At 38.9% G+C, this 19284-nt stretch overlaps 1 protein-coding gene across 1 annotated transcript in view; it reads right to left on the reverse strand.

Moving 5' to 3' along the window:
* Positions 1-19284, reverse strand: part of LOC144823261 (signal transducer and activator of transcription 4-like) — a 754354-nt gene that overhangs the window by 680344 nt on the left and 54726 nt on the right. The window contains exon 3 of the mRNA XM_078681615.1: positions 7446-7590. Coding sequence (XP_078537741.1) covers positions 7446-7590 — 145 coding nt within the window. The remainder of the gene's footprint in view (positions 1-7445; positions 7591-19284) is intronic.

Raw genomic sequence — 19284 nt, forward strand, 5'->3', positions numbered from 1 at the left:
AAAATATTTACATAATCATGACAGACGAAATTTAAATAGTAATCAATTTTGCACTGATTATCCATATCCACCCAAGATATCTTGAAACTGCTATAGAAATAGATGATGCAGTGTTGGTACATAGAATTCTTTCTGCTACTAAACTGCTCTTTGTCCCCATTTTCTTACATATACTGCTCAGCCAAACCATACGTGGCACCTTATATGCTGGGCAGACAAATCGCATATGTGCAATTGATTCATTAGATGTCTGGCAACTAGGGCACTTACTATCACCATTTTTATTCCACCTAGATGTAAAAAACCCAAGGGGTAGGGAACCTACTCTCAACTGGAAATATAACTTCCTGTCCAGTGGCGGATCACTGACATAATATCGAGGGACATAATATCGACTATCAAAAATATCGGCGACAAAATATCGACAGACAGAATATCGACTTTGTATCTACAAACAGGTAAGTACAAAAATATCGAGTAAAAAATATCGTTTACAAAAATATAGTTTATAAAAATATCGACTTTATTAAAAACAATGTTAAATTAAATTAATATTAAGAATTCATTACTAAAATATACTTAAATTACCTTATAATAATTAAATAATGAAAGTTATAAAAAAAATTACAATCATATTTGTTAAAACATATCTATATAGTAACATAATATAATTCAATAATATCCAATATCATTACCGTAGGATAGCAGAAGTGTAAAAATTACTATTCCTACTCCAGAGAGTGCAACAGTAGGGAAAGTGTTGGATAGCGTAGGGGTAAAAATTACTATTCCCACTCCAGAGAGTGCAACAGTAGGGAAAGCGTTGGATAGCGTAGGGGTACAAATTACTATTCCCACTCCAGTGAGTGCAACAGTAGAGAAAGCGTTGGATAGCGTAGGGGGAAAAATTACTATTCCCACTCCAGTGGGTGCAACAGTAGGGAAAGCGTTGGATAGCGTAGAGGTAAACATTACTATTCCCACTCCAGTGGGTGCAACAGTAGGGAAAGCGTTGGATAGCGTAGGGGTAAAAATTACTATTCCCACTCCAGTGGGTGCAACAGTAGGAAAAGCGTTGGATAGCGTAGGGGTTAAAATTACTATTCCCACTCCAGTGAGTGCAACAGTAGGGAAAGCGTTGGATAGCGTAGGGGTAAAAATTACTATTCCCACTCCAGTGGGTGCAACAGTAGGGAAAGCGTTGGATAGCGTAGGGGTAAAAATTACTATTCCCACTCCAGTGAGTGCAACAGTAGGGAAAGCGTTGGCTAGCATAGGGGTAAAAATTACTATTCCCACTCCAGTGGGTGCAACAGTAGGGAAAGCGTTGGATAGCGTAGAGGTAAAAATTACTATTCCCACTCCAGTGGGTGCAACAGTAGGGAAAGCGTTGGATAGCGTAGGGGTAAAAATTACTATTCCCACTCCAGAGAGTGCAACAGTAGGGTAAGTAAATACTTCTTATATTATTTAAAAACAGTATAAATTAATATCTATAAAAAATTAATTAAAAGTAATTACCAATTTAATATAATATAATAATTAATCAATTAAAATTACAAATTACAATGAATTTTTACTATTAGTTACCTATTCAAATTAACAATTATTTAATTAACAATTAAAAATTAATTAACAATTAATTCAAATAAAAAAATTATAATAATTTAATTAATTATGAATAAATTACTTCCCACCCTATTCCCCTATAAACTCACAACCCACTACAGAAAATAAATTAGTAAAATTAACATAATTAGCAATTAATCAATTACAAAAATTAATTGGCAATTAAAATTTAATTAATTACCCATAAAAAATTAATTAACAATTAATTCTAAAAAAAACCAATAAATGTTTTTACATATTTAATTAATTATAAATAAATTACTTCCCACCCTATAAACCCACAACCCGCTACAAAAAATAAATTAGTAAAATTAACATAATTAGCAATTAATCAATTAATTAAAATTAATTGCCAATTAAAATGTAATTACATACCAAATATAAATTAATTAACAATTAATTAAAAATGAATACCAATATATAAATTTACATATTTAATTAATTATAATTAAATTACTTCCCACCCTATTCCCCTATAAACCCACAACCCGCTACAGAATTAAATTACGCAAAAATTAAAAAAACAAAATTAATTAATTAAAATTAATTATAACATAAATACATCCTTTTCACACATATAATAACATAACAAACACTATAAAAAATTCGATATTAAAAATCTGATAATTTTAATAACCTATATTATATACTTCGATATTTTAACTTTCTATATTTTTAACATTCGATATTACATTACTTACCTTCAAAACGATATTTTTGATGTCTATATTCTGTCCATTCGATATTTTGTCCAGCCTATATTTTGTACTCGATATTATGTCCATTCGATATTTTGTTGTCGATATTATGTCTGTTTACCCCAGTGGCTTAGTGATATAATCCCAGTATGGTTCCAAGCACGGGGCAAGTTTAAAATCCAGGAACCTTCCTGATAATGAGGAGGAGTCACTAGCTATTAATCTGTTGTGTGTGACTATTTCCCAATACCTGGCTTTCAAAATCTTTTTTGATGGAAAGCAAGATGTGGCGGGGTCCTCCCAAAGCATTGCCATAGCTATTTTAACAAGGATGTCCTTAATACCTCGAAGCCAAGAAACTTTATGGAATGTATCAGATTTTATTACTTCTTAAAACCCAGCAGCATAGGGTGCCAATTCAAGCGTGGTCCACAGTCTGCGCCAAATGTAGCACAACACGTAGCTTAACAATATCAGCAAGGGAGTACCTCCCAAGATCATACAACAGCGGCACAATGGCGTGCTTTGTGGAAGGTTACTAATACCACGCAAGAACTTGTTTTCAGACAAACTGAGTTTAGATATGTCACCTAAACCCCATAACTCTACCCCATATAGTGCAGAGCTAACTACTTTGGTGTCATATACCTGTAGCACGGACTGAAGGGTTTCGTAAAAGGCCTGTTATGCTCCAGACGTAGGGCCCCCAAGAGTTGTTTATGCTTTAGGGAGGCCATATCGATCTGATGATTCCACCTGAGATCATTTTGAATATTCACCCCCAGATAAATGAATTCCTTCACTTGCTCCAAAGGACAATTGTTCATTGTAATACCCCCCTTAAAAACTTTATGTTGATTAAAAGTCATGAATTTCGTTTTTGACACATTGATTTCGAGACTTTGGGTAGCACAGAACTCCTCAAATATTTTCAGAGCCTTCTATAGTCCACTCGGAGTCTTCGAAATTATCAGCTTGTCGTCAGCGAACATTAAAATCGGGATTCTAGTTCCAGCTAAAATCGGGGCATCAGTATTCACACAGGACATACAGTCAACGAAACTATTAATGAACACAGTAAACAGGGTAGGCGCCATAACGCATCCCTGGCATACCCCCCACTCCACGGGGAAACAACTAGTCACTTGTCCCGGGGAGCCCCAACATATCTTTGAGTAATTATCCTCATGTAATCTAATTAAGAGGGTCAGTAGGTCAGTGGGCAGGCCAAGATCATGTAAGGTTGTCCATAGCCTTGAACGGGGAACAAGATCAAAGCACTTTGCCCAAAACCACCACTCTCCAATGTAGTAGTACAAAACGGAACACCTGGTCAATTGTACTTGTGGCAGCACGAAAACAGCTTGCAAAGGTGATAATATATTGCACTCCTCAATCCACGCATGTATTTTATTAAGGATCAATCTTCCTACTATTTTTTGCTCTGAATCAATCAGGCTAATGGGTCGATAATTCCCCGGGAGAGACTTGTCACCCTTTTTGTACACAGGGATAATTTCCGCTCCTTTCTACGAAACTGGTACAGGGGCTTCCTGTGCAATCGCATTGACCAGTAACATTATATATTTACTCCATCTGTATTTATCGTGGAGGAACACGTCGGCTGGGATGCCATCTTGGCCGGGTGCTCTCCCACATACCACTGCTTCAAATGCTCTCTCCACATCCTTAATGTTAAAAGCCTCACCTTCATAAAGCACATAACTTACTTCTGCCACAGTAGACTCAAATGAGCTACATTTGTATTGAGGCTCTCAAAGTGTGTGACCCAGTCTTCTTGCATAACATAATTTTGTGGTTGGTCTGGGATACCCCCCCTACCCCACCTGATGATATTCCAAAATTGTTTTCTGTCTTTCTTGGCGCACGCCTCCTTGAGATCCTGCCATCTTTTATCACCCCAGAGGCGTTTAGCCAGGGACATAGATTTTTTTATATGCCTGCCTGGCTACACGGACAGCAGCTGGTTCACCACTTCTAATCGCGATGCCCAAAAGAACTCTTGACTGCCTACAGTCAGTATTATACCACCCAGCGGCTTTCTGATGTGTTGCCGGTCTGGGTTTTATTGGTTTGATAAAGTATGTTCTCATTTTGGAAAAGAGACTATCATGGGTTCTTATGACAGCCTCCAAACCTGTGCTGGTACGATCTGCACTAGCCAACATTAATGTGGCATTATCAACATCCTTGGCCATCAATTCTAAAACCCCTGGTTTTTCCACTATGGGCGACCACTTCAGTTGTCTTGTATCATTGGTGTGGACAACATCATGTGTAAATTATAAAAAATTGTATTACATTTTAAATAGTATTTGTTTAATTTTCAAAATAATACTTAACGCAATTAAAAAAATAGATTCATTTGTACAATTAAAAGCTTTGTGTGTGTGTGTACATGTTAGGCGGCTGGCTATAGTAATACTTACATGTGAAATAAAGACTCCTGATGAGAAATACAGCTATGTAAAAATTCCCACGATGCAATGACTTCCTGTGTAAAAGTTACTGAAGTAACAACTGATATTCCCTGACCAGGCCTGTCTCTTCCTCCTTTTTCCCTTCATTGTCCTCACAAACTCCTGCTCCTGTGTGATGCACAGGAACAATAAGGTGAACTTAGCCAAGAGGCTGTTTCGGATTGCATTGAACCCAGAGGGACCTGTGTGTATTTGGTATGCTCATACTGGTTTGTCAATTTGATGGATCCAGTGTCTGATGTTGATTTCCTAATTTTCTCACGCGTTACAAAAAATACCATGTTTAATCTGTATATATTGCCAACATAAATTCAAGTATTTGTGTACAAAAGATATCTCAATTTTTTTTAAAGGAATTATGAGTTAACCAAAAATAATTGTAACATATTACTGAATACCTCATAAAGTTGGCAGATGCATTTCAAATATAAAAAGTGCAATTTATCATTATGTCAATTTCAAATGCACATGAAGCTAAGACAATTACAGCAAGGCAATTTGCATAAATGCAGGGTTAAACAAAAGTAATGACAGTAGGTATGCCAGATCTTCCAACAATCAACCTCGAGAAACCAATTGCTTGCCTTGTCAAAGCAGGCACCTTAAGAAGAACGATGTATGGGGAGAAGCCACCCTCACTCTCAGAACATAACTTGCCCTGACACATGATTCAAAATGCTCCTGGGTGAGAAAAACAGGAGCTCCTCAACACCTGCCCCATTATTCCTCAACAGTGTTACATAGATCTGTCACCTCTTTGGTTTAGCACATGAGCACAGCAGGTTGTACTGGGTGGCAGTATAATAATCAGCAGAACAAGCTTGTAATACCATAAATTGGCTCAAGAAGCTCTGATAAGTCTACAGCAACCGGTGCAGGTGCATCCACTGGATGTTAGTTACCACAATGTAAAACAGCCTGCTTAATGGGTTTGGTTTGACTAAGTGTACAATTATTGGCAAACGTGGTTGTTTACACCATATCTGCTGTGTACTTTTGAGACATAATGTATAACCTATATATACACTAAAGAAGGAGGGGTACCCGCTTTTTATTTCTATAGTATTTAAAGGTGAGTTTTGTCTCTATTCAGCTTTTTGCATGCCTCTGGTCTTCTGCGCAAGAAAAGGTATGTGTATTGAGACAGCAAATAGATTTGGCTTCACTGTGCCAACTCGTGCAAACACTGGCATGCCCACATGCTCATAGACTGTATGTGACATGTATCCATGTAATGTTTGTGCCTCCAATGTCTATGCCTTATCTTTGTATTCCCATACCTTGTGATGGTGCATGGCACCAGCACCCCAAGCTTAAAAAAATCAAAAGAGAAGAGCAACAGAAGAAGCGGGAAATGTATGGAGAGGTGGGAGGGATATCTAGAGAGGGAGAAAACACCGATATCAATGCATATGTTCTGGAAAGATATATAGAAGATCAACATTGTGATATAATACAAATATTCATCCCTAACAGTCATGTTAGGGTTGTTTCTAATCAAACTGGGAAAAACTATTTAATTTAATGAAACTACGTAAAATATGTCTGGGGTCGCTGACACGTGTTGGATGGGATGCTGGAAAGACGCTGCACCCCTGCATATATGGTTGTCATGCCTATTATTGGAAACATATTGAAGGAATTTCTAGCATCAGTAAAACGCACGGTGGGGTTTCCAATTCTTGCAAAACCAAGTGTAACCACACTAGATACAATAGTTGACGAGTGGGATGAAATCCTTCTCTTGGAAATTAAATTGATATTTCAACTGGTACTGGTAGCCAGAATGGTTAAACCGAGCCAATGGCAACAGCAACTTACGGGTGACCTTTTGGCCCATTGGGTCCTGGTCACAAACGAGGGAAATGCAGAGAGCTCACATGCCTACCCAAACTGATAGCACTAAGGCTACATGACTGATATGAGGAAGTGCACCCTTTAAGAGAGCTATAGAGGAAAAAGATTGTGAAGGGGCAAGGGGAAGATATGAGAAATGTTTCTTGGCTATAATACCTTGCCAGTACCTTGCGTATTTTGTACTCTAGAGGAGACAATTGAGAAGGTTGTGGCGTTCTGGATTGTTTTGCAGGTGTGATACCATGAAATGTACATTATGTTAAGAAACAGGTGGAAGCGTGTTTTGGATTTATATTTCATGTACCTTGAAAACTATTAATAAAAGGTAATTAAAAAGCAGGCAGCACAAGCTGGAGGAACACAAACAGGACAGAGAGTGAAGAGACACAAAAATAAAAAGATGCATAGAGACACAGCACAAATACTTTGTGTGCATTTGTGCATGCCTTTATTTTCAGGTGTCAGCACATTTATGGTAAAGGTATTAACCTTGCCAATGTGTGCTAAAGAACGTGGTGAAATAATATTTCTGATGGTGCTAATTCACAAGTGTGGACAATCAGTTTATTGCAAATCTTAACAATGAGTTTATTTCAATTTTTTGTCGAATTAAATACAAATAATTGTAAAAACGTTTACAGAATCATGTGGGAATGGCAATTACTTGATATATATTTTAAGAAAATATTGTATATGTTGATATTACATCAGAAGCAAAAATGACTGATTGTGTCCTGTGAATCAGTAAATGTAATCTTACCTTAAGAAGGAGCCGAATTCTATTCAGCCTGTGCCTCAAGACCAAATTATTTTCTTGGGTTACTCGGCCCACTTGTCCGTCCACTTCAAGTAGTAAATTCTGTAGCAAAATTGCTGCTTTTGATTCACTATTGGAAGCTGCATCCCTTTTGAAAGTGAAAGTATGGCTGGTTGGTTACATTGAATGGGAAACTTCTTTTAAAATATGGTAATTCAATCTTCAATAGATGGAATACAATATGTAATTAAGCAAAATATCTGAACTAACCTCTTTTAAAAATTAACAATCCACACCTGGCACATGCTGACCAACACCAATTACATGATACTTTTTATAACACTTTTAGTTGTACAGAAGCATATATAATATTGATATATCTACAAATGTTGTATATTCCATAGGTTAAAATAACAACGCTTTTCCTTTAAGTTTTGTGTTGTTCTGTCCCTTACTTACTTAATTACTCTGGAATGCTTTAGCTAACAGACAAAAATGTTTGGTGAAGCAGATTCCAAATCCCCCATCAGCAGTACTGAAGGACCAAGAATTATAAAGATGTTAATAAAGGGTCTTCTTTTGGTGACAGTTTTACTATCGTGGATAATATGATGGAGGGAGGTGCTGCAAGTGCTCAGGTGACAGTCATCAACAATGCTTCGGGGACTACTCCTAAAACAGATACGATGGGCCCTGCCAAAAGGCCTAAAAGGAATCGCCTTCAAAGTCCCCTACACTGTTAACTTTGAAAGACTTACTGGAGGCAAAAAAAAACTATATCTTTTTATTGTTGATAAAAGTAACATTTTACAGAGACTGGAAGAAAAGTGGTCTAATCTACATGCCAGACTGAATGAGGCAGAGCAAAAACAAGGAGACTGTATGAGGCAGGGCATAGAATAATCGCCTGAAGACAATATAGAAAAATTTGAAGATATGGCTATACAAAAGAATTCACTGAAATAACTGATAGAAGATTTAGGAAATATGAACAGAAGTAACAATTTGTGCATATACGGTATCCCAAAAAGCCCTTAAGGGTTTTTATATATATTATATTTTCTCACATCCCACAATGTTAGGGACCTCAAGCTCATTGTGAATCAACATCCAAAGAGCTCATAGAGTTGAGTTTAGTAGGATCGAGTTCAATGTCAAGCCTAGAGATGTAACATATTTTTTACAGCTCACTGATTTTATGACAATACTATTGGCAGTTAAAGAGAAGAAACAGATACAAAGTAGAAGCCATAAAGTATTCTTCTCCCTAGATGTTTCAAAAGTAACTGCCAGCAGAGAGAAGGAGTGCCTAGATCTTCACCCCTATCGAAGAGACATGAATGATACAAATGGCTTATTAGGGAGATAAGGTAATTAAAATATGGATCGATTTATGGATAGAATTTAATTTATTACAGATATGTTCTTAACTTTGGTCAAAAACCTTTAAAATGTTTTTATTTTAAAGGCTCTATTGGTTGCTTGGAGAATATTTTAATCTTGATTGCAGGGCGTTTGTTTTTCTCCACAGCATACAACACGCAAAACAGAATTCATCATATTCTTTTCAGTGTGGATCAGGTTATGACATTAGTACAAGGATGAATATTTATATAGGATCATGATCTGGCTATATTTGTGTAAGATATTTTACCAACTATGGGGAAACTCAATAGATGGCATTTTAACAACTCTTTGCTGTTCAAATTCGAAAATTTCCGTACTGAGTATTTTGATTTGATCTCCTTGGGAAATCCCACAGTCACTACTATATGGGACTCTTTTAGGGCTGCAATTTTAACATTTTATTATGAAAAGGGTTTTGATCGAGTCAATTGGTATTTCATGAAGAGGTTACTACAGTGGTATAGTATTGGTCCTAGTTTACTTGCTTATATATCATTATTATATGTATCCCCTCCAACATCTGTTTATGGAGTGATAGCTCCATTCTTTCTATTAGAAAAGAGGACCGTTTCAATGCTGCCTTTTATCTCTTTTGGTATTTATACTTTCTTTGTAGCCCTTTCCTGAAAATCTATGGGACAAAAACAATTCTGACTATGGATATTATTCTAAAACTAACCAGATTAAAGTCACAGCTGTTATTTTATTATATATTTCTAAAGCACTAACATCCCTGTCAGCCTTCTTACTGGAGTTATCTAAATTTTCTGAATGTCAACTAATGGAGGGGTGACTTCTCACCAAATTCTGTTTTTAACAAACTTTCAAAAGTAGGATTAAGTTGGAATGGAAATAAAAGCAAATGTTAGGGTATTTGGTTCACCATGTTAATTAAGTTGAGTTAAGATTTCAATTTAATGGTCTAGAGGAGAGATGTACTCCTTTATGTATTACTTGGGGGGGGGGGTCGCTCAGACACAATAAAGATGATGTATCTTCCCATTATTAACTTTTTTCTGGTTATTTTACCGATCAAGTTTGCCCTTCTTTTTCAAAATGGATGGTATATTGTCTAGGATTGTTTGGAAAAATAAAAAGACCAGGATTTTCTTAAATGTTTTAAAGAAAAACTACACTTAATGGGGGTTTGTTAGAAATGGGGTTTCTGGTTGGCTGGGATATACACCTAAGCCAGGCATAACCTACCACTTTAGTCATGGTAAGGAAGTTACATACATAAGATAACCCCTGCTTACCAGCTTGGCAAAGCAGTCAGGCTTATCCCAGAGGCAATGTGTAAAGCGTTTGACACAGACTCAGACACTCAGACACTCAGACACACAGACACACAGACACACAGACACTCAGACACTCAGACACTCAGACACACAGACACACAGACACACAGACACACAGACACACACACACACAGACACACACACACACACACACACACACACACGTGACACACAGACACACCAGTGACACACAGACACACCAGTGACACACAGACACACCAGTGACACACCAGTGACACACCAGTGACACACACACCACACAGACACACACACACGTGACACACAGACACACTAGTGACACACAGACACACACACACCAGTGACACACACACACCAGTGACACACAGACACACACACACACACCAGTGACACACAGACACACACACCAGACAGACACACACACACACCAGTGACACACCAGTGACACACACACACACCAGTGACACACAGACACACACACCAGACAGACACACACACCAGTGACACACCAGTGACACACACACACACACCAGTGACACACCAGTGACACACACACCAGACAGACACACACACACACACCAGTGACACACAGACACACACACCAGACAGACACACACACACACCAGTGACACACAGACACACACACCAGACAGACACACACACACACACACCAGTGACACACAGACACACACACCAGACAGACACACACACACACCAGTGACACACAGACACACACACCAGTCACACACACCAGACACACACACACACACCAGTGACACACAGACACACACACACACACCAGTGACACACAGACACACACACCAGACACACACACACACACCAGTGACACACAGACACACCAGTGACACACAGACACACACACCAGACACACACACACACACACACCAGTGACACACACACACACACACCAGTGACACACACACACACACCAGTGACACACAGACACGCACACACACACACACCAGTGACACACTAGGCACACACACACACACACACCAGTGACACACTAGGCACACCACACAAAGAGACTCCACATAAGTTTAAATAAAAATATCCTTTGCATTGTACATAAAACACATTAGACCATAATCACATAAATCACTTTGCCAACTAGGCAATTGTCATGATGTCGCAGAGATCATAAAATCACTTTGCCAACCAGGCAATTGCCATAACATTAAAAGTTAGTGCAGACCAGTAAATTCTTATAGGTTGCACATGTTACAAAAACACCTTTACTGAGCACATATCCTGCAGTTCTTGAAATATTCCTCGTTCTTCTGGCCAGTAGAAGGCATCAAAAATGTCATACATACATATCAGGGCAATGCTGCACGTAGGTCAGAAAGAGAAAACACATGGGTTGCCACACATCATGGTACATAAACATAACATAATAGTATCCTCAGTGATTACTCATAAGTAGCACAGGTCACAACTCACTTGGCCCCTAGGTAATAGACCAAACATTACAAGAACGGTTTGTAAATGCACGTCACCTTACAAGGTCACAACCTGTCATCATAATGAATAGAGCACAGCACGTCTGTGCTTTTAATACACATGCCCATACTGTGGGGAGGGGGGGGAGACCTCACTTGGCCTCCCACATGTGTACATTTTAGGGAGGTACAGCTGCTAAAGATCACTCGGTGCAGCTACTGCCGGCCAAGGGGGGACTGATATTCCCCATGGAAAGCGGGGGAGACTCCACCCAGTCCTCCCCCGAGATCCAGAGATCTGGGCAGCTGCCCGCATTCAGGCAGTGCAGCCATCACCCAGCCACCACTCCCATGAGAAATGCGGATAGTGAGGGAAAAGTAACAGAACCCCTCCAAGCTCACAAGTGCTGGGCAATGCTGCTCCAGTAAGTTATTGGGCCACCTGCTTCTTTTACACAGCAATTGCGGCCACTACGCAAGAGCCCCAACCATAACTCAACAGAGGGGGAGGGGGACAGATGAGCTCACATTCCCCTCTGCGGCTGATGAAAATCTCGCCAAATCCGCAACAAGGCCCCCAGCGGACTCACACCTGCCACACAGGGAACTTCACAGTGGTAAGTTTTAACTATAATGGAACGGGAGAGAACACAATAGAGACGTTTATCAATTGTGACACAACCTTCGTAGTTTGTTATTGTTTGTAGCTGCGGAATGATTTACGTTGGGAGCACAAAAAGGAAACTTAAAGACAGGATGGCTGAACATTTTAGAGCAATTATACAAGGTGACACTAGGTACCCAACCGCAGCACATATAATAAGAAACTCTCAAGACAGAATGAAACACACATTTAGCTATCACGGTATAGATCACTTAGAACCAGACCCCAGAGGGGGTAACAGAATACTCAGACTAAGGAGGAAGGAAGTTGCCTGTCTAATTAAGTTGAAAGCTGTAGAAATGGGTCTTAATATAGACCATGAGTATGAATTCTTTTTAGGGAATGAATAATGTACACCTTATAGGATGATCTGAACTTCAGAATCGCTCATTAACTATTGGCACACCTAAGCACAGTAGGAATGAGACCATCACATAAAACATGCTACAAACTCCATGTGCCAAATGGATATTGGAGACTTACAAGGTTGAAATTGGAAACATTTGAAGTTAAATTGACCGGCGTTGAGGAATATAGGTAGGTTGCCTCGCGGTCTGGCCACATCACTCTACTTTGCTCATATCTTATTTGATTACACTACCTTACCTTTGGATAATCATTCACTAATCAGGCGGAGGCTACATATCCCACCTGATAATAGCACTTCACTGGGTGTTTCAAGTTATGGACTTGGTGGTGAGCAGATACTTTTTACTCGTTTCTACTTTTGAGCACAGGTATGTTTTAGGGATGTGTCCCTTAGAGATTAGATTATAACTTGAACTATATTGTGATATTAAGGCGATATCTGGCCTGACAAAGATGTAATGGTTGTTATACTTTGCTTGGTTGCAGCCCTGAGGAAGTCTTGGGTCAAATAAGACCAGACAAAACACGTGTTGGCTGTACGTATGTGGAATACTGTTTATCAAGAATGTTTCAATGAAGATGGAAATTGAAATATCTCAAGAAAATTGAAATAAAAATAACCACTGTATTTGAAAAAATATTTTTGGACTCTGAGTGCTCGATGATATATTCATATTGTTGGAGCTATCCTGATAGCACATTGATCTCGTCATGGTAACCGACTTGCCTTCATCTGGAGCACCACTATCGAACATTGTTTTTGTTACATACCTTTACTTGCAGTGCGCTCAAATCTAAAAACAGTTACCGATCTCTCATTGTTTAAGTTGTTTTTTTGAGTAGCCGCAAAGGAAAAATGAATAAAGATAAAGAAGCTGAAGAACTTTTTAGTAATCTATTGGCAGGTGGATCTATAGGATCATCAGTTAGACCATCTGGAAGTACCAAAAAAGAAGGACTCGGCGCTAAGTTTAGAAAACTTGAAACACTCAAACGGCAAGAGTTAAATAAGTGGTGGGATGCTGCTACTCTTAAGCAGTACATGACAATGAATAGGATACCTCGAGGCCTACGATCTCAAATAATACCTGCTTATGAAGACCTAGAACCCGATTTATATTCCATCTGGGAAAAGGAGCTTAGTGATAGCTCACGTAATCTTATGAAAATACTGATTGATAATGCAGATAGGAAGATGGCTAAACTCCTTATTGAAATCCAAAAAGTGGAAGATGAAATTAAAGCAATGAACCTTCCTGAGGCGACAATCAAAAATTACACTATAATGGATGAGATTTTGAATGAGGTACAATTAGATATCAAGAGAAGGAAAGCTCACAAAATAAAAAGAGATGAAAAAGATTACCGTTCAGGGAGCGTTTACACATACGCTAAGAGATTTGACTACTTAATGAACACAACACCAAGTAATAGACAGACAGGCAGCACCACCCCACGTAGTGAGACAGAAGCATCCTCCAGTAATGTATCAAGTGATGACAGTGATGATGCACCAGTGACAACAACTACTAACCCTACACCAGAAATAAATTTTTTAGAAGAGGTACAGCGTTTACAGAGGGGTAATCGAGATACGGGAAGAAATCCATACTGCCCAAGTGGTAGGGTCCTGCTTCCACATAATTGGGATGTTGCGGAAGGTATTTCCCCTATTGCCGGATTCAACAAGGAAGACCCTGGTACAAGCCCTGATATTGAGTCGGTTGGACTACTGCAACGGGTTGCTCCTCTCTGCAAATGAGGGGGTTACCTCGAGATTGCAGGTCGTCCAAAACACAGCAGCTCGCCTTGTCCTTAATAAACCCCCCCGAACACCCTCTAAACCCCTTCTGACTGCGTTGCATTGGCTCTCTGTGAAACAAAGGGTGAAGTTTAAGGTGTGTTGTATTATGCACAAATGTCTTTCGAGAAAAGGCCCTCTATATCTGCTTAGCAAATTCTCTCCCTATGTGCCTTCACGGTCCTTGAGATCAAGCGAACAGGCTTTGCTGCAGATACCTAGAGCGAAAAAGGTGAGACAAGGGGACAGAGCACTTTCCATTGCGGGCCCCATGTTGTGGAATACCCTTCCACTTTCCCTGAGACTCTGTAATGAGCACCTAGCTTTTAGGAGACAGCTGAAAACGTTCTTATTCTAAATCATGGAGATACAGCGACAGGTTGTTTATTTGCTTCTAGGTTGCCAAAGGCGCGGAGATACTCCTTCGGGAGGTGATCCTAGCGCGTTACAAACTCGCAAATAAATAAATAAATAAATAAATCGGAATACTATTACAAGAGGACCAGGAGAGGCAGGAGAGGAAATAGGAGATCCAGGGACAAGAATAAAAAGGAGTCTGAGATCCTGGAAGCCACAACCTTAAGAGAAGAGGGTGAAGTAAGTGATATTGAAGTAATTAATTTATCTGATCAACACCTTTCAAATGACATGATTTGTATACTTAAAAAAGGTATAGGTTTCTGTCCAGCTAGGAGACAAGACTGGGTGATGACCAAAATAGACCTTTTCAAATTTACTAGGAGGCTGAAACTTAAAAAATTCTTTTCAAGCATACCAGAGAAAAAGGGAACACCTGTAACCAGAGGGCTGAGAAACCTCACGATACAGGAACTAAAAGAGATGCAGCTCCTATTGTCTTTAACAGAAAACGAAGAAGACCCTGTAACTATATCTAAAATTCTGGAAGATCTAGAAGTAGAACGTTTCTTGACTGAAGGTAGTGGTCTAAAGTTACGATCTAAATGGACCCCCAAACTTACACAAGGTAACACAATAGATGTGTTCTTTAGAGCAGTAAGTCAAGATATAGATAAGGAACTTGATCGTAAACACCAGAGCCACCTTAACCCTAGAGATGACAATCTGACAGCAGGTGAAAGGAAAGCCTTGAAAGAGCTTTTGAATAATAAGGATATTACGATTCGAAGAGCTGACAAAGGTGGTAACCTAGTAATACAAAACACCGCTGATTATAATAACGAAGTTCTATCACAACTTAATGATAGATGATATTATGTCAGACTTAAGACAAATCCTATCAAAGATTTAATGGTAACCATCAACAACAGGGTTAAAGAGTGGTATGACTTATCTTTAATAGATCGCGATGAATACCTCTACCTCCAAACTACCTATCCGAAATCACCATGTTTATACACCTTACCAAAGGTCCACAAATGTCGGGAGAAGCCTCCAGGAAGGCCGATTGTTTCCGGCATAGGTGGACCGACTGAACACCTTTCTGAATACATAGACATATTTCTAAGAGAATATGTCTATAATTTACCGTCTTTTGTGGAAGACACTAAGTACATAGTGAACATACTTAATGATATATCATGGGAAGAAGGAATGATACTAGCCACACTAGATGTGGTTTCTCTTTACTCTAATATTGATCACGATCAGGGAATTAAAGCGCTTGATTTCTTTTTGAGTAAGAGAGCTGCTGAATTTTATGACCACTCAAAAATGCTTCTTGAAATGACAGGACTGGTACTGAAAAATAATGTATTTCTTTTTGACGGAATATGGTACCGACAACAGCTCGGGACTGCGATGGGAGCCAGATTTGCTCCGTCTTTTGCCAACCTCTTTATGGGGTGGTACGAGGCGGAGCGAATCTGGGGCCCGGGCAACAGTGAATGGACCCAGTAAATTCATTACTGGGGTTGATTCATCGACGACTGCCTCTTAATCTGGACGGGATCGGTTGAACAACTAAAAGGATTCTTTGATTACTTAAATGTGAATACATATAATCTACAGTTTACAACTCAGTATGATTATCACAAAATTAGCTTCCTGGATATTGAGCTATTTGTGGAAGACGGTCATCTTAGAAGTAGAATGTTTAGGAAACCGACTAGCTGCAATGCAGTACTACACGCCAAAAGTTGTCACCCAAACAGTCAACTCAAAGCAATACCATATGGCGAAATGGTGAGAGCCAGGTGAAATTGCTCCTTAGACTGTGATTTTAATGAGAACTTGTCAGACATATCTAAGCGTTTCACTAGGAGAGGGTATGAGCAAAAAGTGATAGACACAGCAATAACCAGAGTTAGTAAACTCAAACGTAAGGATACATTAAAAGTTAAATCAGATAAGAAGAATAAAGACGGAGAAACTAAAGTCAGATTGATTACACATTACAGTACAGATAGTACTAAACTGTACTCCATTCTCAAGAAACATTGGTATCTATTGATGTTAGATCATGAGATAATACCACACATTACCCGACATCCTTCTGTTAGGTTTAAGAAAGGACTAACACTGTCTAATTTACTTAGTCCGAGTTACCCTAAGAAATCTGTGAATAAAGACTGGCTATCTAAATTCAAAGGCTTCCACAAATGTGGAAGATGCTCGTCATGTAGATGGGCAAAGAAAAAAGTGGTAAGTTTTAACTATAATGGAACGGGAGAGAACACAATAGAGACGTTTATCAATTGTGACACAACCTCCGTAGTTTATGTTATTGTTTGTAGCTGCGGAATGATTTACGTTGGGAGCACAAAAAGGAAACTTAAAGACAGGATGGCTGAACATTTTAGAGCAATTATACAAGGTGACACTAGGTACCCAACCGCAGCACATATAATAAGAAACTCTCAAGACAGAATGAAACACACATTTAGCTATCACGGTATAGATCACTTAGAACCAGACCCCAGAGGGGGTAACAGAATACTCAGACTAAGGTGGAAGGAAGTTGTCTGGCTGATTAAGTTGAAAGCTGTAGAAATGGGTCTTAATATAGACCATGAGTATGAATTCTTTTTAGGGAATGAATAATGTACACCTTATAGGATGATCTGAACTTCAGAATCGCTCATTAACTATTGGGACACCTAAGTACAGTAGGAATGAGACCATCACATAAAACATGCTACAAACTCCATGTGCCAAATGGATATTGGAGACTAACAAGGTTGAAATTGGAAACATTTGAAGTGGAATTGACCTACGTTGAGGAATATAGGTAGGTTGCCTCGCGGTCTGGCCACATCACTCTACTTTGCTCATATCTTATTTGATTACACTACCTTACCTTTGGATAATCATTCACTAATCAGGCGGAGGCTACATATCCCACCTTATAATAGCACTTCATTGGGTGTTTCAAGTTATGGACTTGGTGGTGAGCAGATACTTTTTACTCGTTTCTACTTTTGAGCACAGGTATGTTTTAGGGATGTGTCCCTTAGAGATTAGATTATAACTTGAACTATATTGTGATATTAAGGCTATATCTGGCCTGACAAGGATGTAATGGTTGTTATACTTTGCTTGGTTGCAGCCCTGAGGAAGTCTTGGGTCAAATAAGACCAGACAAAACACGTGTTGGCTGTACGTATGTGGAATACTGTTTATCAAGAATGTTTCAATGAAGATGGAAATTGAAATATCTCAAGAAAATTGAAATAAAAATAACCACTGTATTTGAAAAAATATTTTTGGACTCTGAGTGCTCGATGATATATTCATATTGTTGGAGCTATCCTGATAGCACATTGATCTCGTCGTGGTAACCGACTTGCCTTCATCTGGAGCACCACTATCGAACATTGTTTTTGTTACATACCTTTACTTGCAGTGCGCTCAAATCTAAAAACAGTTACCGATCTCTCATTGTTTAAGATGTTTTTTTGAGTAGCCGCAAAGGAAAAATGAATAAAGATAAAGAAGCTGAAGAACTTTTTAGTAATCTATTGGCAGGTGGATCTATAGGATCATCAGTTAGACCATCTGGAAGTACCAAAAAAGAAGGACTCTGCGCTAAGTTTAGAAAACTTGAAACACTCAAACGGCAAGAGTTAAATAAGTGGTGGGATGCTGCTACTCTTAAGCAGTACATGACAATGAATAGGATACCTCGAGGCCTACGATCTCAAATAATACCTGCTTATGAAGACCTAGAACCCGATTTATATTCCATCTGGGAAAAGGAGCTTAGTGATAGCTCACGTAATCTTATGAAAATACTGATTGATAATGCAGATAGGAAGATGGCTAAACTCCTTATTGAAATCCCAAAAGTGGAAGATGAAATTAAAGCAATGAACCTTCCTGAGGCGACAATCAAAAATTACACTATAATGGATGAGATTTTGAATGAGGTACAATTAGATATCAAGAGAAGGAAAGCTCACAAAATAAAAAGAGATGAAAAAGATTACCGTTCAGGGAGAGTTTACACATACGCTAAGAGATTTGACTACTTAATGAAAACAACACCAGGTAATAGACAGACAGGCAGCACCACCCCACGTAGTGAGACAGAAGCATCCTCCAGTAATGTATCAAGTGATGACAGTGATGAGACACCAGTGACAACAACTACTAACCCTACACCAGAAATAATTTTTTTAGAAGAGGTACAGAGTTTATGGAGGGGGAATCGAGATACGGGAAGAAATCGGAATACTATTGCAAGAGGACCAGGAGAGGCAGGAGAGGAAGTAGGAGATCCAGGGACAAGAATAAAAAGGAGTCTGAGATCCTGGAAGCCACAACCTTAAGAGAAGAGGGTGAAGTAAGTGATGTTGAAGTAATTAACTAATCTGATCAACACCTTTCAAATTACATGATTTGTATACTTAAAAAAGGTATAGGTTTCTGTCCAGCTAGCAGG

This window comes from Lissotriton helveticus, chromosome 3_1, assembly GCF_964261635.1.
Source record: "Lissotriton helveticus chromosome 3_1, aLisHel1.1, whole genome shotgun sequence".
Lineage (NCBI taxonomy): Eukaryota > Metazoa > Chordata > Amphibia > Caudata > Salamandridae > Lissotriton > Lissotriton helveticus.